Below are 25,130 nucleotides of genomic sequence, written 5' to 3'. Positions count from 1 at the left end.
ACGAAGGCTGAACCGGGAGGAGGCGGCCGAGGAGGGGGCGGAGGAGGGGGAGGCGGGGGCGGCGGGCGGCCGCGGCGGCGGGGAGCGCGGAGGCAGCGCCGCCCGCTCGTCCGCCCGCAGCGTCCTTTGTGTGGCGGCGGCGGCGCCTGGGCCTGCGCCGGTCCCGGGCTGAGCGCCGAGCCCGCGCCGCCCTCCCGCGCGCGCCGAGCCCTCGCGAGCAAGATGGCAACCCCGGCGGCGGTCAACCCTCCGGGTGAGTAGCGGCCCTCGGCCCCGCTGTCCGGCCGCCGCCCGCAGGCCCTGCAGGGACCGGAGCGGACTGGGCGCGCCGGGCACGCGGGGTGCGCGGGGCCTGGCGCTCGGCCCCGGGTGGGGTCGGGGAGCGGCTGTCACTCTGTGCGGCAGCCTCAGCATCAGCACCAGCGCGGCATCTCCATCCGGATCCCCGCCCTGTCCCGGCTCCCGGCTGGCGCCGGTCGGGACTCGCAGGCGGCGAGACCCTGGTTTCGCGTCCTCGGGAATCCCAGGGGCAAGCCCAGAAGCCCCCCGAGTTCTGAAAATAACCACCTTTGCCTTTCCCAACCCACGCGTTTTTCTCTTCCGGTCCCGGCTTTTGTGGCAACACAGCGTCAGCCAGTCCTGGCTGGGGTAGGCTGCTGCGCTGACGGAGGGAAAAGTTTGGAGCCAGGATTCAACAGGGTGGAATTCCTTGGGTTCTCCCCTGCCCGCCTCACCCCCCCCCCCCCCCGGTGCTGGGTCCTTTGCGCCCCTTGCGACTGTCTACCGTGCACCCTAACCACCCGTGGGCACCAAAACCCACCCTGGGTAACGTAGCTTGGAGGATCTGCGTCCTGCCAGATTGCCCCTCTGCCTTCTGGGGCTGCCCTGTCCTCAGGGTGCAGTCTGTGACAACTGTGCTCACTCCACAAGATTTCAGAAATAGAATTTCTGGTCAAGTGGCCCTACGAACCTGTTTTGGCTTGTAGCAGGGAAATTCTGTTTTGGGGAAGTTTCCTACCTGATAAGCAGGACTGGTTGCAAGGTGTTTGAGAGAGAGAGGGTAGACACCTAGGCCGGCAGGAAGTTTTGGGTGCTGTTCGGTGATGACAGTGGGGACCATAAGTTGTGAGATCCCTGCTGAGGTTACAGGAGAGTCACACAGGTCCTCTCTCAGGACATTCCCAGCAGAGAGAGGTCATGTGTTGCTGGTGGGGGTGGGTCTAGTGAAGAACAATGCCTAGCAAAGAAATGTGTCAACAGAGTTAGGAGTCAAGGATCCCTTTCCTCAAAGGTGGTCAGAGAAGGTGCTGGGAGATTGTATGTTCTGGCTGGACCTCCAAACTGAAAGGTTTGAAGGTCTGGAGACAAGAGCTGAGAAGAACTCAGGCAGCAGTGACTGGACTTGCTCTAAGCAGAAGCAGAGATGGGTGAGCAGTTGGTGCACCAGGAATATGAGAGGCAGCAGCCAAGTTTGACACTGCGTTATTTGGATGTGGCCAGGCCTTGGAAGGCTTTGAAGGACAGGCTGAAGAGAATGCACTCTTCCTCCACATTGAGAGAGAGTCCTTAATGGTATTGAAGAAAGCAGTCAGCACTTTTTCTGGAAGATGAATTTGTCGGCCATATCTAGGAAACATAAAAAGCAGGGAACAAGACTGGAGGCAGGGAGGCCAGGATGAGATGAGGCAGGTGCTGGGGAGGCCAGACTTAGTGGCAGTGGCTTGGAACACAGAGGACAGAAAGCACCAGTGGGCCGGTAGAGGAATTCCAGATTTGGTTCTTATAAAATTTGAAGTAAGGCTAAAGGAAGAGGCCAAGGGGTGTCCGTGGAAACGCTTAGGTTAAGAGCTTGTGTAATGACAAGGAAGGAGCTTCCGTTGAGAAAGAGGGAGTTCTGAAAGAACAGACAATGCACCCCCCATCAAGAGCACTGAGTTGACCATGACTGGTTTGAAAACACTAGTGCACCAGTTTGCTTGCAATTGAAGCTGCAATTTCAACCTGATATTCAATACTTTAAAATCAATAGAAAATTGGTAGGTTTAAATGTTAGGAAATTAGAAAAAGCAAAAGAAGTTAAAGATATTTTATTCCAATATAGGTTTATATTTGGAATAAAATCTTTAGTTATTTACAAAATTTTATACCATTACATCACTGTTTAAAACTATTTTGTCCATTACGTTGTCCCACAAGCTACCTAGAATAAAGACAGGGCAGCTTTCTGGCCTGGTGTTTTGGAGCCCACGAACGTGCCTTGGGCAACAGGAGACTTGAATGGTGCAAGTACAGAGTATTATTTGTGTTGTTTTTCAACACCTGGCCAGCTTGACAAGATGGTGACATCCATGTCTTTTCCCTGTTGACAGAGATACCAGACCTTTAGAGCATGGTGAGAATTCCTCGAGCACAAATTCATTGAGGTGATCACTTTTCTATTATCCATTGTCATTTCTTTTTCTGGTCCTCTGTGATAACACTCAGATCTGTGGGGATGTGCTTGTTTTATGTGAATTTCTAATTTCTTCTTTGGAGTAAAGGGTTACATCTCATGGGATGTGACTCAATCTTTGAGAGAGATTTCAGATTCTATGGGCAATTTATAACAAAATGAGGCATGGCCTCTAAGCCTGACACCCAGAGCCTGACCTCAAATAAGCAGGAGTCTTGTGACACTTTGAATTCCTTTCCCTTCCTCTCTCCTCCCCAGATGTTGTTGCTTTACAAAGAATGAGAGCTTGGTAAACAGAGCCAAATGGACTGGGAGGCACCAGGATTTATTTCTCCTGCTAGTTTGTGCCCAGAGTACAAAGGCCATAGCCAGTCACCTCCCAACCCCCACATACTTGTTCCTTTCTTTCCAGCTGACCACTGCACACCAGCAGAACCATTTGCAGTGACTTGACCCTGTGATATGTGGGTGCTTTCGGGGGCCTGGGTGATATGTGAAATTGGGGTCTTCACACTCACAGGGTTCTCAGTTCATGTGAACCTGGTTCAGACCTCTGATCTCCTCCTTCTAGATCCCAGTGCGGGTTTTCAGTTAGGATTGCACCAGCTAGTCTGGGGAGAGCATTTGGCTCTCAGGTGCGTCCTCCATGCCAATCCTGGTGGACTCTGTCATCTGTGGCCCCTGGCACCTCCCTCCTTCTGGGCCATTTCCTGTCCTTGCATCGGTCACTGATACCATTGTATCGGCTGATTTTCTCTATTCTCTCTGGCCAAGGATGACGTATGTCTGTCCTCTAGACTCAAGAATAGAGTCACAGAGTCATGTGGGCATGTGTGCGTGCCCATGTGCATGTGTGTTATTTATTTTGCTATCTTTTGGGGTCATGTGTCAGCATTTCCGATTTATATAAAGTAGTGAAAATTTGGATTAGTTACATGTATATTTAGCTAAAATCACACAAGAAGGGACTATTTTCCCAATGCTGTTGTTCCATTTTAATCTTTTATAATTTACGCATGAGGGAATCAGGTGCAAATTCACACCAGTAATCTTTAGGAATTATGCATTATATGGACATTCTCTGAAATTAGTATTAATATAGGGCTTGCATATTTTAAAGGCATTCAAAATTATGTTTTAAGAGATTTAGAATTCCACTTCTTTTCTTAAATCAATTATTATATTTCCCTTCCAGGTTTCCAGTCTTTGGCATTTTAATTGGAATTGATTGTATAGTACAGGAAGGTTCTCAGGACAAATTGCTTTAGACAGAGGGGTATTTGGATCAGCTTAACAAATATATTGAATAACTTTGATATGCCAAGTTCTCCACAGGGCACAGGGTAATGTGAAGGTGAGGAAGAATATTCCTTGACCTTAGGGAATTTTGAGTCTAATGGGGGGGGCATAAATAGACTGGCCTTATAATAAAAGGTGGAATGAAATGAATGTTGACAAGGCATGTACAGATTATAATTCGGACACAGATAAAGCCTTATAGGGAGGTCGTTTCTCAAAATGGGCCTTTTGAAGAGATTTTGACCTATAGAGAATTCGGGAAAGGTCATTTTGATCTGGTGGTTAGAAGTAGAAGGCAGACAGATTTGTGAAAGTATGTTATACTGTCAAGCGGCTGTCTCCTCAGTGCTCTTGGGGACCCAGCTGGGCACCCAAGAATGTGGGGATACATTTTTAGCTTTTGAGATGTGTGCTTACAAGCTGTCCAGCCTTGGGTGGAGGTGGGGCACCCAAACGAGCTGAATACACAGCTCAGCCCAGTTCCTCGACAGACCTTCTTGCATTGAACCTGGGAGCACGTCAGTTGCAAGTCACATGATTATTTTATGTACTTCTTAAAAAAATAAAAACTGCTGCCAATTCAACTCTTACATTCAATTATAAAGTGTACCTCAACTTCAGTGATGGTACTCTTAGAATTGGTAAAATACTGTGCATTAAGAAAAAGCAGAAAAAACTTGGTAAATGTAGAATGTAAATGTTTTGGCACAGTAACTGAGATAACGCCAGAAAGGCTATGTTAACCATTGTGATAAAAATGTGTCAAATGGTCTGTGAAGCGAGTGTATGATGCCCCATGATCATATCAATGTATACAGTTATGATTTAATAAAAAAAAAAAAGAAAAAGCAGAAAGAGGGACGGGAGGTGGGGCCTTGGTGTGTGTCACACTTTATGGGGGCAAGACATGATTGCAAGAAGGACTTTACCTAACAATTGCAATCAGTGTAACCTGGCTTATTGTACCCTCAATGAATCCCCAACAATAAAATAAATAAATAAATAAATAAGTAAAAGAAAAAGTTAACTTTGTTGCCTGAGCACCCACACGTAAAAACACATGGCTTTATTTTCAATGAAAATAAGGTTTGCCACACATGTGTCACACTTTATCGGGTCAAGACATGATTGCAAGAGGGACTTTACCTAACAATTGCAATCAGCGTAACCTGGCTTATTGTACCCTCAATGAATCCCCAACAATAAAAATAAATAAATAAATAAAGTAAAAAATAAAAAATAAATAAATAAAGAAAAAAGAAAATAAGGTTTGCCATTTAGACATGCATCAGGGAACTCAGTGATGAACAAATGGCCTTTTGGTTTCCATCAAACGGAAGAAAAGAAAAGGCATGTATCTGAAAAAGAGAGGTTCATTCATTCTTTTGGGGGGGGGAGTGTGTGTGTGTATATGCATTAATTTATTTTAATTGATTTACTTTTACAAAGGCTTTGCCTCAACACATGCATAGCCTCCCCCGTTATCAATGTCCCTAACTAGATGGTACAGTTGATACAACTGATGGCACGTTATCATCACCCAAAGCGTAGCTGACATAGGGCTTACTCTTGGCATTGTATGTTCTGTGGTTTGGACAGATGTATATGATAAGTACTCACCATTGTAGTGTTATGCAGAATATCTTTTCTGCCCTAAAAATAGGTGTTCCAACTATTCATTCCTCCGTCTCCCCCAACCCTTGGCAATTGATGATCTTTTTAGTGTCTCTATAGGGTTGTGTTGCCTTTTCCAGAATGTCCTGTACTTGGAATCATATAATATGTATGTAGTCTTTTTGGCTTGGCTTCTGTCACTTCATAATGTGCATGCAAGTTTCCTCCAAGTCTTATGTATGTATGTGTTTATTCAGAGACCAGGGGTCTTGCGTTGTCATCCAGGCTGGAGTGCAGTGACTGTTCACAGGAGTGACCATGGTGCACTACAGCCTTGAATTTCTGGGCTCAAGAGATCCTCCTGCCTCAGCATCGTGAGTAACTGGGATTCTGCTCCTCCATATCGTTTAATGGCTTGATGGTTCATTCTTTTTGGTGTTGAATAATATTCCATTGTCTAGAGGTACTACAGTTTATCATTTATCCATTCACCACTACAGGACATCTTGGTAGCTTCCAAGTTTTGGCAGTTATGACTAAAACTACTGCTGGCCAATATTTATTGCCATGTATTAGGTACTGATTTCAGTTGTGGGGTCATTACAGTGAAGAAAATAAGGCTCGGCACCTGTAGCTCAAGCAGCTAAGGTGCCCACCACATACATCAGAGCTGGCAGGTTTAAATCTAGCCTGGGCCTGCCAAACAACAATGAAAACTACAACCAAAAAATAGCTGGGCATTGTGGTGGGCGCCTGTAGTCCCAGCTACTTGGGAGGCTGAGGCAAGAGAATTGCTTAAGCCCAGGAGTTGCAGGTTGCTGTGAGCTGTGATGCCATAGCACCCTACCCAGGGCGACAGCTTGAGGCTCTGTCTCAAAAAAAAAGTAAAGCACCCACCATCACGCAGCTTATAGTAGTCATATGAATAGTTTAGTTATGAAATGTATGATACTATGAAGACATGATCTCCTGAGATGAAATAACAAAGGGACCTAATTTAGACTGGAAGATTAGCAAAGGTCACTCGAAGTCATCAAGACTTCTTTGAGGAGTTGACCTTTGAGTCAGTCTCTGCAGAATGAAGGGAAACATGTAAGGTTGTGCCTTCCAGGCACAGGGCTCTGAGGTTGGGAGGAGCCAAGTAGGTTTGAGGAACCAGAATAGGGCAGTGAGGCTCGAAAGTGGGGGCTGGGGTGAAAGTGGCGTGAGCAGCTAGAGCTGAGGGTGCTGGGCCCTTGTGGAGGGCCACGGAGCTTGGGTTAGGGGCTCTGGTTCCATTCTCCAAGCCTTGGAAAACTATTAAGAGTTTTGAGCAAAAGAGAGATATGCTCTGCCATGCAGTTGGGTGCTCCCTCCAGCTGCTGTGTGGACAGTTGGCAAGAGGAGAAGCAAGCCCCCAGATAGAAGGTGCTGACGTGGGCCCAGGGCCATCACTGCCCTGGGGAGAGGTAGATAGATTCAAGACATCTTTGAAGCAGGGAAACCGTGCCAAACAGCTCCAGGGAAGCCTGTTATATCTTCGTCCATTCTTGTAGTATGTCCTGCTTGGTGTAGAATCTTCATGACTTTATGGTAAGGTGTTGAGGGGAAGAGTCAAGGCCGACACTCAGCTTTCTCTGCCATTGCCCAGGTGGTTGCAGGTGATGGGGAGAGAGTAAGGTGTAGGTGGCCCTTGGGACATGTTTGAGGCTTTAGTATTGGACAGTTGAGTTGAGGACAGTTGACTCTTCCATGAGACACACACATGAAGCTATCGTGGAGACGGGTCACCTGGGCCCAGAGATCTGGGTTGGAGAGAGAAGTGAGGGAGAGGCATTAGCCAGCCTTTCGCTAGGTTCCCTAAGTGCTGTCCTTGGGGTAAGTCAGGTCACAAAACCTGGAGCTTTTGGTCTAAGGACCTTACTTTCCAAGCAGGGCTTCTGTTGACTACTTTACTCTCTGTCCTTATGAGATCTGGTAAGACACGAGTCATAGTCACAGGAAGGTTATTTCTTCACCTTTTCCAGAACTCATTTTCATCTATCTGTCTGTCTGTCTCCCTATCCATCATCTGTCTACATCTCAAATTTGTGCTGGGCTAAGGAAAGAATGTCCAGTAGTTAGCCTTGCCCAGTGATGGGATACACAGCCTAGGAGGGCAAGGAGACTTTCAAATAAGAAGGCGGGAGCTGTCATGGAGAGAGTCAGGCTGTTGGGCTGGTTTACCACACAGAAATTTTTGTTCAATTAATGAAAATTATTTCTCATTTTTAGTCAAGCTCCTTCTCATTTGAAGGGTTGGGCTTATGTGGAGGCCCTCTTTCTGGAATGATTAACTGTTCACCTGTCCCTCCTTCCTCACTCCTACCACCTTCTCACCCCAGCCATTTCCCTGTCCAACTCCCTTCCCCACTTCTGGTCTCAGCTTGACTTCTTACTCCACAGGGAAACTTGTCCTAATCCTTTTATCCAGGTAAAGGGTATCTATAATGCAGCCTTCCAGGGCCCCAGAGGGCTGTGCTTTGCCTCTCCAGCACTTCTCCTCACCTGGAATTAAATGAAAAATTGTGCAGTTGTGTGACCAATGCCTGTGTGTCCTGCTTGGCTGGACTTCCCATGATGGCAAGAGACGTGTCTGTCACTGTGGGCGCCTGGCCCCTGCCATATTACCTCATGCATAGAGGTATCCAATAGGGTTTTGTTAAGGAGTGAGTGGAGGGCTGCCAGGGAACTGCCTTATATTTTTGTGTTTGGCTGCTTTTAAGTGTCTGCTTTGAAAGAAGGACAATCCATACCCTATATTTGTGGGTCTCAGTAACAAAATAGCCCAGAGATGTTTAATTTAAATTCTGAATTTTTTTTTTTTTTTTTGTGAGAACTGATCTTGATCTGAAAGTTTTACTAAGGTAATCTTTACCCAAACAAGTTCTTCTAAACCCAAATGAGTTCCTTCAGGTAGAGGAGCCTTGGACATGCAAACTTTGTAATTCTTCCAAGAAAGAGGTGAGTCAGACTCTAATAGCTTGGAAACTGGCTGGTAGCAGTGGAAGGTTCCTTTGTGAAAGTTCCCCTGGGGTCCTCTGGGAAAGGGTCCTCCCATTCATGGCCTTTTGTGTTGTGTGTGAACTGCCCACCTGGCTTGCTGCATCAGGAGCAGCTACTGGTCAGGCCTGCTCAGGCTGGCTGTGAGATTCAACACCCCCAGCAGCATTCAGGAAGGCAGCAGCAGCAAGAGCAAAGGACACATTCATTACCCTCCGATTGAACAGGGCAGTGCAGGCCCTCGAGTTGGAAGCTGAGGCCTTTTGCAGATAAGCAGAGATTCTGTGGCTTCCGAGACAGTAACAGTTTTGACCATATTTCAGGCAAATCCACAAAAATGCCGAAATGTTAACATATAGGTAGTTCCTCCTTTTGTGTGTTGTACAGAAACACCAGGCATCTGTCACTGGGTGGCTATATTGTTGGAGCAATAGGGGCATCTGTGTTGATTGTAAAACTTGTGGAAAATACTCAAAAGCACCCAGTTAGGCTACCAACCACAATTAACACTCTTGCATATGTCCTTCGGACTTTTGTTGAAATACTCCGTGTGTGTGTGTGTGTGCGCGCGCGCGTGCGCGCACGCACACATGCGTACATACCAGGTCTGACAAGTTTGCGAACTCATCCTAGAAAACTGCTGCATACTTCCTTGCTGAATATCACTGTACTCACCTTCGAGGCCCTCCCCTCGGGGCGCTGTGCACCGACTCCAGTGCCCAGTCCACCCTTCCAAGCAATTTTGGAACTCCTTTTCTGGAAGGGCTATGAGAACTGTTGTCAGACAGCACACAAAAACACACAAGATAATAAACACCTCTCAGTAACACACTGCCACACATCCACACGAACACAGCTGTGGGACGCTGATATACCAGGGTCATGAGCTTTCCTGAGCTGCCTGTGCAGTGTTGCCAACGTAAGTGCAAAGTGGCAGGTTCCAAAACGTAATTGTCAGCCCTCGTATGATGACAGCTCTGGTGGTCGTTCCAGAATTGCTTTGGATGGGGGACTGGGTATTGCCCTTGGGGCATAGCTTCATAGGGGGAGCACACTGAAGGTGACCCTTAGTGATAGTCAGCAGTGAGGTGAGTTAGGGAACTTAATTGTCAGATCTCACTCATATACATATGTGTGCACATATGTAATATATATGTGTGTGTATATATGTATATGTGGATTCTTGATAAGATTATACCATTAATAAAGATAAAAGACTATCAAAACAGTATGCATAACAAAATAGAGTCATTCTGAACATAGTGTTTTGCTATTCCTTTTTAAAATTAGTGGTGTATCTTAGCAAAGATACTCATCTGAGAGGCTGCACTGTGTACAGTTTAATGGCTGTGTCATAATTTATTAACTCATAATTTATTAACTCTCTTCTACTTGGGCATATAATATTCAGTGGACTTACACTACTATAATGAATAATGAATATGTATACATGAATTTTTCCTTACGGTAACTTCCTAGAAGTGGAATTGAACAATCAAATGACTTTTTATTCTTTTATTTCTTTTATCTTGCTCTCCACAAATGTTAAACCAGAGGCTCAGCAGCTCACCTACGGTCCCCAGGGTATACAGGGATGAGCAGGGCCCCTGCCCAGCCCACTTGGGGGTTCCATTGTTCTCCCTCACCCCTTCCTGCCCAGTTCACCTCTGCACCTTCTTTGACTGCAGGTGCCACTTACCTGGACACCCTCGATCACTGTTGTCCACACATTGTCCTCGAATTCCAATGAGACCACCTGGCCAACCATGGCTTAGTGAGCATGGGGTGAAGTCATTTCTTGTTCTTCCTGCCTGCATTTTGGTGCCGTAAGAAAGGTGGTGGTAGTTATTACTCTTTCAGGTTTTGATAACTGAGGAGGAATGTGTTCGGTTTTGATTTGGTGGCCCCTGCTTTTTTCTTGCAACTCTAAAAAACTACATATCAGCTGGGCACTTCCCTAGCTGGCTCTGGTGGCAGAAGGAAAGAGTGGCAGGTGGACAGCCCCGAGGGCTTGGGGAGTGCCCGTGGAGGGTGGGGAGCACCCGGTGCAGGGCAGGGAGCACTAGGGAGCTGGGTGGGGAGTGCTGGGTTCAGGGTGGGGAACACCAGGTACAGGATGGGGAGGGCGGGGTGCATGGTGGGGAGCTCTGGGTGCTGGCCTGAGCTGAAGTCCAGCTCTTTGGACAGATCCAAGCCTTCCAGGACACAGATCAACTGAAGGCCTTGCTAGAAGCTGAGGGAGGGTAGAGGGGCTTCTAGGCACCAGACCCTCACAGAGACTGTGCACTGGTCCGCTTTGGCTGTCAGAGGCACTCTGCCTGGTGAGTAGTGAGTAAGGCAGCTTCCCCTCTGTTTTTGACTTCACCACTGAACTGCCAAACAGCAGTTAAGAAAGAAGCCAGGGAGATTGTTAAATGATGTCAGGGAGGCCAGGAAAGGTACAGGTTGCTCTTCATAGACATAAGCTGATGAACTGAGTTCCAGACTTACAGGCAATAGGACACCTCAGTTAATTTGTGCCTCGATATTTGGTTCATAGCTATACAAAATAATATTTCCTTTCTTACCTCCAAGTTGAGTAGCGGGACATTTGGGAAACCTGGCCACAGAAGCTAACAGTGTGTGCACATACTGCTTCTCATTTTCAAGGTCTGGAGACATTCTTGGTGGTGACAACTACAGAGCGTAGGGGTATTACTGGCATGGATGGGTGGAGGCCAGGGCTGCATCTGCAGCTATGCATCCCGCAGTGCACAGGACAGCCCCTCTCAGCAAAGACTGTTCCAGCCCTAAATGTCACCAATGCCAACTGGAGAAACTCCGGCCTTTGGAGACAACAGTGGCAATTGGAAAAGAAACTCAGGGGTTCCACAGGGATGCAGCCCCCAGATAATGAAGGGGCTGGCACCCTGTGAAACATGCTAAGAAAACACAGCAGCTTTAAAAGCAAATGATGCTTTTGAGATAATTATGAAACTCAGGATGGAAGTTAATTTAAATGTGAACTAACAGAATTGCAAGAAGTTTTTTTTATTATTATTTTTAGAACAGCATTGATGTTTCTATCACATCAGCAGTTGGAAATGAGGCATAGTCTGGAATCGTTTGCTGTAATTTGATATGCTTGATGGATTCCAAGTCCCCTGAAGAATAAAATGAATGAATGTGATCAAGGATCACAGCTGTGTTCTCTCTCTCTCTCTCTTTTTTTTTTTTGGAAGCATTTTGCACCAGATAACTTGCAATTCAGTTCAGCCAGCCTCCCTGAACACTGCTTCTATTCGCTGCACAAAGAGAACTGTGCTTAGCGCTGGGGCTGGGGTTGGCCTTCGGAAAGACACTGAAATGAAACAGGTTGGCTGTGTGTGCTTAGCAGTCTCCAAAACAGGCAATAAGGGGCAGTTTATGCAAATTTATGCAAATAACTGACCAAACTTCACTGAGGGGAGGAGAATGTGGACCTCTTCAGTTCTTTCCTTCAGGCAAAGAAAGGTGATAAGGGACTGGATTAGGGGTAGGCAGCCCATTTCAGGACCACAGTGTGTGAAGTGTATATGTATATGGTGCCCCATGATCATATTAATGTACACAGCTATGATTTAATAAAAATTTAAAAAAATAAAATAAGTAAAATAAACTGCAGGCCTTATTTATGGTTGCCTGCTGGGTCTGTTGGGTCCCACAGATTGTTCAGAGCCTACCTCTCCCACATTTCCTCCTCCCCCTCCATCCTCTGCGGCAGCCAGTGGCACCGCTATCCATTCATTGGCCCAAGCCAGACATTAATTATTTTAATTGCTTATCCACCTAATTAAACAAATATTAATTGAATGCCAACTGTGTGCTCACAGTGGTGTTCAAACCCAGGCGTGGTTTCTGCTTTCACAAAGCTTTACTGTGTGGTTGGAGAGTCAGCCATTTATTAAATAATAAGTACTGTGAAGAAAGGGGCCTTTGTTTCCAAATGCAACAGGAAGCCACTGAAGTGTGGTGAGCAGGGGCCATGTGACCAGAGGTGCTTTCTGAAAGATCTCTCTGGCTGCGGAGTGAGGGACCTGGTGATGGGCCCAGGCTGGGTGGCGGGAGGGAGACCAGCAGGGTGGCCATTTTGACAGTCCAGATGGGGGACTGTGGAGGCTGTTCCAGGTGGCAGCTGAGGGCAGAAGGAGAGGGCTCCTGGAGATGCGTCAGTATAGGAAATGGAAGAGAGGGCGTGACTAAGCTCCTGCTTCAGCTGCTGGGTGGATGGATAGCTGCCATTTTTCCATCTAGAAAACACTGGCGAGGTCCAGGATGTTTGGGGCTTTATTTTGTGTGTGTTGCGGGGGAGGGGTGGGGGATAATGAGTTTGCTCTTTGACATGTTGCGTTTTAGGCACCTTGAGTACAAGATATCCAAGGGATATGGGAATTTGCCAGAAACCTCTGAATTGCCTCATTTCCCCACTGGAATGACAACTGGTTTGGGTTTTTTTGTTTTGTTTTTGTTTCTCCAAGGCTGCATCCCATCCACCTTGAATGAGGTCTGGCACATAACTAGCGCTTAATAAATATTTGTTAAATAAATGAATTAATTGGTTTCCAAGTCCTCCAAATTCTAAACCAATGACAAGAGATGTGTCTGCCACAGGGATTTTGTTTCTGGTAATTTTTTTTTGTTTGTTTGTTTCTGGTAATTTTTTTATGCTGAAATAATTTCAGGCTTTTAGAAAAGTTACAAGAATAATACAAAGCGCTCTTGTATGTATACTCATCACTGGGATTCCCCAACTATTAATACTTTACCACATTGGCTTTACCTGTTTCTCTCTTTTCTCTCTTTTTTCCACACCATTTGAGAATGAGTGGCATGTACAGTTTGCCTTCTAACTCTAAATACTTCAACATGTATTTCCTAAGAATAAGGACATTTTCCCTCATAACTTCAATTTATGACCAAAATTAGGAAGTTGACATTAATGTAATAGTATTATCTATTCCACAGACCTTATTCATATTTTACGAATTGTTCCTGGGAGCAAAACAAAATTTTCTGGTCCAGAGTTTCATCCAGAATTACAAGTTATATTAAGTTGTAATGTCTCTTTTGTCTTCTTTAATTATAGAAAAAGTGCTCAGTTTGTTTTCTGTTGTTATTTTATTGTTTAGGGGGTTATTTTGTTTTTCATTTCATGACCTTAACATGTCTTGCTCAGTAAGACCAGTTATTTTGCAGAACATGGCTCAATTTGGTTTTATCCATGTTGCCTCACAATTACATTGGAGTTGTGCTTTTCTTAAGTTTTAATTTTTTTTAGGATAAGAATACCATGAAAGTGCTGTTGTATCACAGGATGATTTTTAAAAGTTGTTGTTTAAAAGGGACTCTCTTAATTGATGAGGTCAAGGTCCTGTGTAGACAAGGCTCAGGAGAGGTGATGTAAGATGCTGTTTACGTACTCGGCAGACCTTTTCTTTGTGTCCCATACACCAGCCTTACACACTTCTTTACACAGATCCCATATTCTTTTTTTTAAAGATTCACAAGGTTAACACTTTCTTAAACTAAATATCAACTTCATTTGACCAGTAAAATAATTACAAGCCAACTATACAAAGATTATCATATCTCTAATAAAATCAATGGGGAGTTGAAGTGTTTAATTACCAACTTTGCTGACATATGAATTGAAGAGCTTTTCAGGTAAGGTGCTCATATGGAATGCCAGATACACACTGCAATTAACACTGGGTCTTCATTCAGACAGTAATTACTGTGTGGTATGTCCTGTTGTTGGTTGCTGGTGCATATCCAGGTTTAAATGTGTATTTGCATTTGTTTTAGGAAGTTAATTTACTCTTTCTTTTAATTTCTATTTAAAAACAAGTTTTTATTTTACTATAGCTTCATAAAAGACCATCTTTTGTTGTCGTGCTTATTGACTTAAAAATCAAATTGGGGGGGGGGTACAAATTCTGCAGGAACTTGCAGAATTTTCCGAAGTCTAAGAATTCTCCAGCTCCCTCCCCTTTCTTCTCCTCCTCTTTCTTTTCTCCCTTTCTTCTCTCTTTCCTCCTCTTGCCCTCAGTTTCCTTCCCTCCTTACCCTCTCCTCCTCAGTTTTTACCTCCTTTCTTTCTCTTCTTCCCCCCCACCCCGTCTCGTTCATCAAAGACCCAAAGGAATGGGATAGAGTTTGGAATGGGATGGAAATGTTTGGCCGCCTGGTGGTTAATGATGGTTCATTGTGCTGGGCAGTTGTCTGAAAACCAGACTCTTCTATGGGGTGGGGTGGGAGGGCTTGGTGCTGCTGTGAGTGCGATCCTCTGGGAGGCCCTCTGTGAGGTGAGTTCACCACCTGTTGGGTTCTCTGCCTGGGCACTAGGGCCAGCTCTGCATGTTCAGGACCCAGTAGTGCACAGTGTGGTGGACCAGGGGATTGTGGCGAGCTGGCAGACTGGTTGCCCTCTAATTGCTGCTGTTGCCTTGTATGGAAATCGAGGTGGTCATAGTGCTCACCTCCTTTGGTTGTGGTATAGGTCTACAGCTCTGTGGAGAACATGGCACACAGTAGGCCTCTGCAAGTGCTGCCTTCCCTCATGGTAATTGTTCTCTCAGCGACTTCACAGTAATGTGGAACAAGGCACAGGGTTCAGGACCGATGGGCATCTTTCCAGCTGGGCAGTGAATACTTGGGGAGCAAAGAACCAGATATGCTTACAGAAGAGATGGGTTTTCTGGTGAAACAGGAAGCCCGACCTTCCTTAGTACTCTGGGGCTGTTGGGTACATGCAAGATCATAGGCTGGGGACCCTACCTCTGCTGTCTGCGCTGCTCACAGCCTGGGAAAGTTCCTTGGCAGCCTCCCCCTCCTGCTGGATCCTTCTCACCACCACCCCCTGTGCCCCCTCCTGATGCTGAGTGCAGATCATTAATGCCCTTGTCACCAGCAGAGGGGGGGTGAGGGCCCCACTGCTCAAGGACTGTTTTTCCTCCTGGCCCCTCCTGTGCTCTGCAGGTTGGATCCCCTACTGAGCACCTGGGGCTGCTGCACCATGGGGCGGACACGGTGCCCAATCTGCCTGTATACGTGACACTGGCCTCAGTAGCTACCTCCCCACCTGGCCCTGCCGGGCCTCAGGCTGAGCCGCAAGCAATCAAGTTTTGCACAATGCTTTGTGGACAGACTAGGAGTTAGGACACATACCCTTTTCTATTCAAGTTTATTCATTCGTCCTTATTCATTTATTTATTCAGCAAATACTTATTACATATCCGCCTTCGTTAATCACTGTGCTGAGGTGCTGGGAATGCGCTGGGTAGAAAGCATGACACAGTCCAGCCTTCACGCGTTCACGGCCCAGAAGGCAGGTTCTTTTTTGTTGTTGTTGTTGTTGTTGGGGATTCATTGAGGGTACAATAAGGCAGGTTACACTGATTGCATTGGTTAGGTAAAGTCCCTCTTGCAATCATGTCTTGCCCCCAGAAGGTGTGGCACACACCAAGGCCCCACCCCTCTCTCTCCTTCCCTCTCTCTGCTTTTCCTTTCCCCCCATGACCTTAATTGTCATTAATTGTAGTCCTCCAGGCTGAGTGTCCCGCGCTGTAGCCGCTGCTCCGGACGATGCAGGGTCTCCTGCTGCCACTAGATGGCGCCGCTCCACGGGCCCCCTGTGGTTCTCACACCTGCTGCACCTCTGAGGCGGGGCGCGGGGGCGGTGTAGCTCCCAGAGCTGCCCGGCGGTTTCCGAGGCCACAGTCCAGATCTGGATGTGGGGTAAGGCCGGGTTTTTATCTCTTACACGTCCCCACCTGCTGCTGCTGCTGCTGCTGGTCCAGGGACCCCGCCTCAGATCCCCCGAGGCAGGATGGTGCTGCTCCTCCGGCCCGGTCTCCTGTGTTTGTGACTGTTTGGATCTGGGGGACAGTCGGGCTCCACAGCCCTATTGTACACGCGAGGAAAGGGGCTCGGCGAGACGTGAGACCCATTCGCCTGATCCTGAGCACATCTCTTCTCTGGCCGCACTGGCTTACTCGTGGCGGCCTGGGGTTGGAAGGGCGGTGGGGTGAGGTGAGGACCCCGCTGAGGCGGCGCGAGCGCAGGTGCCCACGCGGTGTCTGGGTGGCCGGGAGGGTGGTTGGAGCCTCAGGGCCTGTCCTGCGTCCGTGTGGTTGGGCGCTTATGCGTGTTCTCATCCGTAACGGGGAGCATTGGACACAAAGCTCTGTGATGTGCAGGGGCCCAGAAGGTCCCGGAGGAAAAGCTGAGTACACGCTACCTTGGTGTTCAGGGAAAGTTTGGAAATTTGGGGAGGTAAACATATGATCTTTGTATGCCTGCCAGCAGGAGCCTTGAATAACAGAGGGCACGTTCCTGTAGGTCATAGGTAAGGCTGTCACCGAGGGTCCGGTGATGAGGGTGCTCCCTCTGTGTTTGGAAAGCCAGGGGCAGGTGGGATGGGGGGCTGGGACTGGGAGTTGGTGGCCATAGCGCCCCCACTCCTTATCTGACATCCCCCCCCCATCTATTTCTCTGAGCCCCTCTCCCCTTCTTCCCACCTCACACCAGAACCCACATTCTGGGTCTATCTTAACTCTTTCTCTACCATACCTTCTTACTTGTTTTTAAAAAAATCTGTGAGCATATGAATACATGTATTGAATATACAGACATTCCTCAACTTACAAGGCTTCCACTTAACTATTTTCCAACTTCATGATGTTGTGTAAATGATCAATACATTCAATAGAAACCATGCTTGGAATTTGGAATTTTGATCTTTTCCTAGGCCAGGGATCTTAAGTACAATATCTGGACCAGAGCATCTAGTGCAAAGGCTATTGTATAATAAAGTGTTAACTATCTCCTGTAATTTAAATGATGCACTGAAAGTATTTCGAGCACATTTAAGGTAGGCTAAGCTAAGCTATGATGTGCAGTAGTTCAGGAGTATTAAATGCATTTTTTTTTTTACAGTTTTTTTTGGCCAGGGCTGGGTTTCAACCTGCCACCTCCAGCATATGGGGCTGGCGCCCTACTCCTTTGAGCCCCAGGCGCTGCCCTTTTTTTTTTTGAGAAAGAGAGTCTCAAGCTGTCACCCTGGGTAGAGTACCACGGCATCACAGCTCACAGCAACCTCCAACTCTTGGGCTTAAGGAATTCTCTTGCCTCAGCTTCCCAGGTAGCTGGGACTACAGGTGTCTGCCACAACACCCAGCTATTTTTTGGTTGTAGTTGTCATTGTTGTTTGACAGGCCCGGGCTGGATTCGAACCCGCCAGCTCCCATGTATGTGGTTGGCGCCCTAGCTGCTTGAGCTACAGGCACCAAGCCTTAAATGCATTTTTGATGTATGATATTTTTAATTTACAATGGGTTTATCAGGATGTAACCCCATCACAAGTGAGGAACATCTATATGAATATATCTATTATGAACATATGAATATATATTATAAACATATAAAAAGTATATATATTTCATTTCAACAAAAATGACTGTTGTTTTTCCTGAGAGTCAGTGAGATGTGATACTAAGAACATAATCTTTTCTGTAGTAGTTGACCTACTGAAAAGTAACTGAAACTGTGGAAAGTGAAATTGAAGGTGAGGGAGGCCTATTACAAAAGATTTGGGGGTGATCTGTCAGTTCAGTGCAAAAACAAATAAAGCAGTAGTCACAATATTAAAATCAGTGAAGAAAAAACTAATGTCAAGAATGATCTAATGGTACAAAGAAGGTCATTTTTTACTTATAATTCACTGTTTTTGAAACAACACATCAAGAAACATTGTATAGCTAATATGAATTTTCTGATGAAAGTTGAGTGCAAATATCTAATTGCTGTATTTTTTCTGACAAATTAAATCCACTTCATCCCTTTCAGGTTGGCTGTTTAAATTTTAAACATCAAATCTCATCATTCATTTTCAGGAAGATGTACATGTTTCCTAGAGTTTATGATACCTTGGGCCTTATGCAGCTCAGGAATTTAGAAATGAACCTCCAGCCCTCAGGTCCTCAGGGTCCCATGACCAACTGGTTGGTCATTGTTTGACCCTAGTGGACTGTTAGGAAATTGTAGCATTGAAAAATAAAATTAGTAAACCAATGGGTGAGTTAAATAGCTACCAAACACAAGTGAATAGAGAATTAATGACTTAGAAAGTAGAATGAAAGAAATTACAGAGAATTCAGCATAGAGACAGAGGTAGAAACTATGAAAGAGTAGCCAGGAGACAGAGAGATGAAATTTCCTCCTGCTTACACATGTAACTTAAAGTTTCAGTCCCAGGTAGTGGAGAGAGCCGGAGCAGCTAATGTTCAAAGAGGCTGATAAGTTTTCAGAATCAATGAAAATCATTGAATCATAGATTTAGAAGCTATAGCAAATCCCAAGCGAGACAAAAAAACATTCAAATCTAAAGTAAATGTAGTGAAAATAGGGAATATCAAAGACAAAGAGAAAATTTTGAAAGCAGTCACAAATAACAACAGGTCACCTGCAGGGGAATGGCAATTAGGTTGATGAATGACTTCTTAATAGCAATAATGCAATTCAGAAGACAATAGAATGTTTTCAATATAATATGCTAGTTGAAAATAATTGTAAACCTAGAATTCAATAGACAATTTGTCTTTTAAGAATGAAAAGGAAATAAAAACATTTTCAGACAAATACATAAAGAGAATTAGAGACTTTCTTTTTTTTTTTTTGTAGAGACAGAGTTTCACTTTATGGCCCTGGGTAGAGTGCCGTGGCATCACACAGCTCACAGCAACCTCCAACTCCTGGGCTTAAGCGATTCTCTTGCCTCAGCCTCCCAAGCATCTGGGACTACAGGCGCCCGCCACAAGGCCCGGCTATTTTTTTGTTGCAGTTCGGCCGGGGCCGGGTTTGAACCCACCACCCTCAGTATATGGGGCCAGCGCCTTACCGACTGAGCTGCCCAAGAATTAGAGACTTTCTTAAAGGAACTTTCAAAGATCTACTTCTGGAAGATGATAGGTAACCCCAAGTGGAAGTTCTGGAAAGAATAGTAAGCAACGAAAATAATGAACACAAAAATAAGTGTAAATATGCTTTGGCTATAAATAATAACAACAACATACACTTTATGAGGTGATCAGAGGTGAAGCTGTGTGGTTTAGGACTACTAAACTTTCGCTAAGTATGCATACTAATATTTCTAGAGTAATAATGAGTACAGAGTATATAGCCTCCAAACAAGGAGAACAAGCAATAGAATGAAGGCTGTAACTTTCTCCTTTCAATAAAACAATAACAAAAGAGAGGAAAAGATGGGACAAGTAGCAAAGACGTGGCAGAAAGAAATCTGTATACATAAATATGCCCAATAAATGGACTAAATTCTCTGGGTTAGGAAACAAAGATTGTTAAATTAGTTTTTTTTAAAAAATAGAGCCCTCAGTGGTTACAAGAGACATATTTAAAATATTATATGGCCAAGTATGGTAGCTGACACATGTAACCCCAGCTACTAGGAAGGATAAGGCAGATGGGTCACCTGAGCCCCAGAATTCAAGGCTGCAGTGGGCTATGATTGCACCACTGCACATGAGCCTGGATGGCGGAGGGAGACTCCTTTCTCTAAAGATAAATAAATATGTAAATAAACATCTAAGTAAAATAAAATGAAAACCCCATTCACAGCTTCAATTGTATAGGTCATGTGTTATTTCTTACAGTGGGAATTTGTATAAATTTTCATTCCTTTATATATGTCTTAAACTTCTTCATAAGTTAAATTTTAAAAAGCCACTTGAAGCAAATTAAATGACAGTGGGAAAAATATTTTTAAAGTATACAGTAAATATGAAATGTGTTTATGTATGTGTGTATGTGGTTGAGCATTTGTGTATCTGTATGTGTGTATGTTATAAACAATAAAAGGAAGAATAAAATCTCAGGAGAAACATTTTTTGAGTTACAGACACAAGCAATTCAAAAAATAATAGTAAAATCACAAAATCGCTTCCTTAATAGCTAATTAAGAGTCAGAACAAGTATACTTTTCGCCTGTCATTTGGCCACACCTAAGCCTCACCGTACCATCTTGGTGGGTCAGGAAGTCTAGCTGTTGGTGGAGGTGCAAATTAGTGCACTACTTCTGGTGGCAGACATGTATAAACTATTCAAGTGTGATAATTCATTTTTAAGAAAACAATCAGAATGAAAAAAAGTATTGTGCAGGGACTATTTTTACAATGTTGTTTTATAGAAATGGCAAAAATCTAAATGTCAACCACCGGAAATAATGGTTAACTTATTTGTGTGTATTTTAATGGCCTACCAGTTAGGCATTACAGTGATGATTTAGTTCTGTTTTTATTGACAGGAAAAAGCTTCATGACTTATTAATTGAAAAAAGCTAATTTTATGTATGTGTATGATCGTACTTAATATTAAATATTTCTATATTTATGTTTATTTCTGTATGTATGAAAAAGATTCTAGGTTCATAAACCATAGTTAACCATAATTATCACTTTTGTGTAATATAGTTCTTGGACTTTTTGGTCTTGTAATTTATTATTATTATTTTATTTTTTTTTATTGTTGGGGATTCATTGAGGGTACAATAAACCAGGTTACACTGATTGCATTTGTTAAGTAAAGTCCCTCTTGCAATCGTGTCTTGCCCCTAAAAGGTGTGGCACACACCAAGGTGTCACCCTCCTCCCTCCTTCCCTCTTGATCTTGTAATTTATAATAGAATAAAAATTTTAAGAAGAAAATGTGTTCCCAACTTACATACCATATTTTTTATTATGTAATTAAAAGCATTAGCTTTTAAGGCGAATGTATGTTGGTTTGCAAACATTTCAGCTCTGTCATTTACTTACCTATGTGATTTTAGGCAGGTTACTTAACCTATTAACTCTGACTTTCTTATCTGTGAAATGGGAATAATGATACTGCCTACCTCATAGACTAGTGTGTGTTGGTGCATGTGAGAGAAAGAGAGAAAAAGAGAGAGAAAAAAATAATATATTTGCCAGGATTCTTTCAGCCCTCCGAAACAGCCCAATTCAAACTAGCTTAGATACACCATAAAGGAATTCTTCTTAAAAGTAGAATATTCAGGTGGTCATGTGGCTCTGGTCGGTCTCTAAGAGTGCTAGTGACGTACCTTAGACATAGTTCATCTTCTTGTGGCCTCTTGATTTTATTCCCTGGAAGGTCTTGCCCAAGTGGTAGCTGGCTAATCTCATCAGTGGGAATCAGCAGAAGTCTGGGTGGACAGCCACGTGATATCCCTGGGCCAGTCTCCATTTCGAGGGGACACCATGCTCTGGCCAACCAGATCGGACCATGCATCCACTCTGGGAGCCCTCTTGGGGTCAGACTTACCTGGATCATGCAGACTGTGAGTCAGAGGGGGACATTACTCAAACAAGGCTCCCCATGTTGTCCCCAGGAGGGAGATGGGGCCAGGGCAGGCAGCACAACAGATGCTGCCCCCGTGGGTGACGTGTTGTGGGTGTCACGGGTTTTGGTCACTTCGTTTGGTTTACACGCCATGCTCAGGAAGTTGTACTTTGTGATATTTTATTCCCAGTGCATTGAGGTGATGTCCTTGGCTGAGATGTTCAGAGGCTTGGCTGCTGCGGCAGGATGTTAAAGTGGTGAAGTCAGGTCTGAGTTGAGGGCTCCTTGCCCTCCTCGGGCTGCTTCTGCAGTCGGGACGTCACCTCTCTCTGAGCACCTCACAGGCCAGTGTCCCACGTGGTTTTATTATGACATCCTGTTGTCTGAAATAATCAGATATAAACTCTACCTGTGGATGGTAGCCAACGTGATTGCATTTTACCGCTTCACTGTTGCCTGAACCTGTCCCCTTCAGTTGTCCGAGTCATAATTTTTCTTTAGTTTATTGACAAAACAGCTTTTACTGTTTTCTTCCAAAACAGCCCTAAATATGCCAAATAATAAATAGAGAATGGGCTACTAATTTTTCTCGCAAACTCAGGCTTTCAGAAACAATTGAAACTCAGAAGCTTTGTTTAAAAGGTGGTAAAGTGGAGCTGTCGTTTCTATGGTTGCTTCTAAGAATCTGACCTGAATTTTGTACAATTCCTTGTGCAAAATAATTCTGTTTTGTAGCAAAAAGTGTTGGAGTTGAAATAAGATAGCCATTGAATGAGTTATTTCAATAAAAACATCATGAAGCTCTTTTTGCAAACCTGTAATGTTAGGTGACATCCAATTGCTTGTGGCCAACTCTTGGCACTGTTGGTTTCTGTTTCCTAGTGTTGAAGGTCTGCTCAGAGTAGCCTTGCTTCTGTCATGAGAGCTGAGCAGAAACTCAAACATGTCTTTCCATAGCTCACTACAAGCACGTTCTCAGGAGTCTGGAGTGATGTGCAGTCTTTGACTTTTGAGGCATAGAACAGACTCTATTTCTGTAAGAATGTAAGCCAGCTCTTCAACTGGCTGTTGATTTTTTCTTTTTGGAAACCTAATGGGTGTGTTCTTTTCCACGCTCTTCAATGAAGATTGTTGTTTCAGTGAAGCAGTGTTGCTTCACAGAATGATCTCTGAAGGTGAGGCTCTGTGTTTTACTCGCCTTTACTGTACATTTAAACAAGAAGAGAATACCATGTATTGAGTACTGGATAAAAGAGAAAAGATAGAAGTGTGATGGGTTCCTTGGCTCCTCTGTGGTCAGGGTAGAAGATTCTTGAGGTCTGTTATTCTTCCTGACATGTGCCTGAATTATTGATAACTTTTCAGCTATGCTGTGGTCATGTCAGTCCCCACATTTTCTGTTTTAAACATAGTTGGAGGAACAAAATTGGGTTTGGGGGTTATCATCTTAATGGGGGTACATACAACAATCATAGCAGTCCCAAGCTGCCACCAGAATTCAGAGCAAACTCATTTTCTTCTCAATGACGCCTTTCTCCCACAGCACTACATGGGACGGGGAGGGCTGAGGGAATGGAGGGCTTGGTTAATGCAAGGTCATGGTTATCTTTCATCAGGTTGTTTTTTCTTGGGGTTCATGAAGAGAAAAGGAGGTTTCACTACTGTTGACTTGACAATTATGTGGTTTAGAGGAACACATTTCACAAATTAAAAAATAACAAATACAATAGACTGAGTAGCTTAAACAACAGAGATCTACTTGCTCACAGTTCAGAGACTGGGGTGTCCAAGGTCAAGGTGCCAACCAATCCTAGTTTCTGGGGAGGGCTCTCTTCCTGACAGCCACCCCATATGAGGTCTGGCTGTGACCTCATATGGCACAGAGAGGGGGGAAGTGAGCTCTCTGGTGTCTCTTCTTATCTCTTCTAATCCCATTATGGGGGCCCCATCCTCATGACCTCATCGAACCCTAATTATCTCAAAGGCCCCATCTCTAAATACCATCACAGTGGGAGGTAAGACTTCAACATATGAATTTTGGATGGACACAAATCAGTTCGTGGCACCAGTACAAAATTGATTTTGTTTGATGATGTTGTAGTGACCTGAGTTTGGGGCAATAAGGTCATAAACTCAGGTGGAAGAGATGTACCTGAAGGGAGGCTGCAGGAGCACCTGTGACACGAGGCTGGGGCTCTGCAGGTGGGGGCTTTCTGCTGACCCTGAAGCACATGTGCCTTGTGTCTCCTACTGGCCTCTCCACCAAGACACATTTTATGATTATTTCTTGGTTCACAGCTGAAATTGTGTTGGACTGTCCCACTCAATTTTGAGCATGAGAGCAGGGTTTCCTTATGATACTGATATAAGATGCCCAGCAAACCTTAGTGGAAGGAAAGCAGGGAGTTCTGAGCCTCAAGACTTAAAAAGGGAGGTCTGCTGAAGGGAAGGCCTCAGAAGTGAGGTTCCTGAGGGGTAGGGGTGGAAGAATATGGGGTTCAGATGGACACACAGCATGATGTTAACTGTGAAACCTCTAGGTACATAATGTGCCCAGAGACTTTGAAGATGTTACAGTCCTACCCTCTTAGGGAGGTAAGGATTGGTTTTATCCCTGTAGTCGCAGCAGCAATCCCTGTGATACGAGTCACTGCTCACTGCTTACTCAGGCTTTGCATACTCTTAGAGACGCACAACTCTTTAGTCTGCAAAGCAATTTTTTTCTTTTCTTTTTACATTTAGACAGCCTCAGCTTTTGGAAAATTTTCTGCCACTCTTCAGAATCTGCCTCTATGATAATTCCTTCTTGTTCTTGAATACGTCATCTGAGGAAGCACTGTCTGCCTCTAGCCCCGCTGCCTCACCTATCTGACCCCAGCTCAACCTCCCACTGTCTTTTCCAGCATTTGCTGTCAAGCTTGCCCACTCACCCACTGGTCATGGTGATATGGAGGGCCACCTCTGTCTGTTGCATTTATCTGTGGGCTTAATACAGCGCCTTAAACACCACTGGCATTTGCACAATAAAAAAAGGTACTTGCTCCATGACTGGGGGAGGATTTGGTGAATCCCAGAGGGCTGAGATTTAGGCACCTTCCTCCAGTGTGGAAAGAGGCAGCGCTATGGAATCCTTCACCCTGGCCACGTCTATGTGCAGACCCATAGGGCTCTCAGGAAATTATAGAGTAGTGTAATCAATATTCACATGTTCATTGCAATTTTGACCTTACCAACAATGTCTTGGGCATTACCTCATGAGGCATGAATATATGTGATGCATAATTACAGGTGTTAAGGAGTCAGACTGTTAGCCAGTTTCATGTGCAAGCAGGTGAGGAATCTGAAGTGGGCTCAGCCTTTGCCGTGTTCTTAT

The 25,130-nt window shown here is 44.8% G+C and overlaps 1 protein-coding gene across 4 annotated transcripts in view; it reads left to right on the top strand.

Annotated features, from left to right (window-relative positions):
• Positions 1 to 70: 70 nt before the first annotated feature.
• Positions 71 to 25,130, top strand: part of ARNT2 (aryl hydrocarbon receptor nuclear translocator 2) — a 215,536-nt gene continuing 190,476 nt past the window's right edge. For 2 of the 4 annotated variants that reach the window (XM_053593527.1, XM_053593532.1), the window contains exon 1: positions 71 to 253. In XM_053593527.1, coding sequence (XP_053449502.1) covers positions 223 to 253 — 31 coding nt within the window. In that variant the 5' untranslated portion in view covers positions 71 to 222. Of the gene's footprint in view, positions 254 to 2,396; positions 2,424 to 25,130 lie in introns of those variants that run through there. The other 2 variants (XM_053593533.1, XM_053593530.1) reach the window with 2 other exon arrangements.

This window comes from Nycticebus coucang, chromosome 6, assembly GCF_027406575.1.
Source record: "Nycticebus coucang isolate mNycCou1 chromosome 6, mNycCou1.pri, whole genome shotgun sequence".
In the NCBI taxonomy this organism is placed as follows: Eukaryota; Metazoa; Chordata; class Mammalia; order Primates; family Lorisidae; genus Nycticebus; species Nycticebus coucang.
The sequence above is the reverse complement of the archived record's forward strand: the minus strand, read 5'-3'. Positions and strand labels throughout refer to the sequence as shown.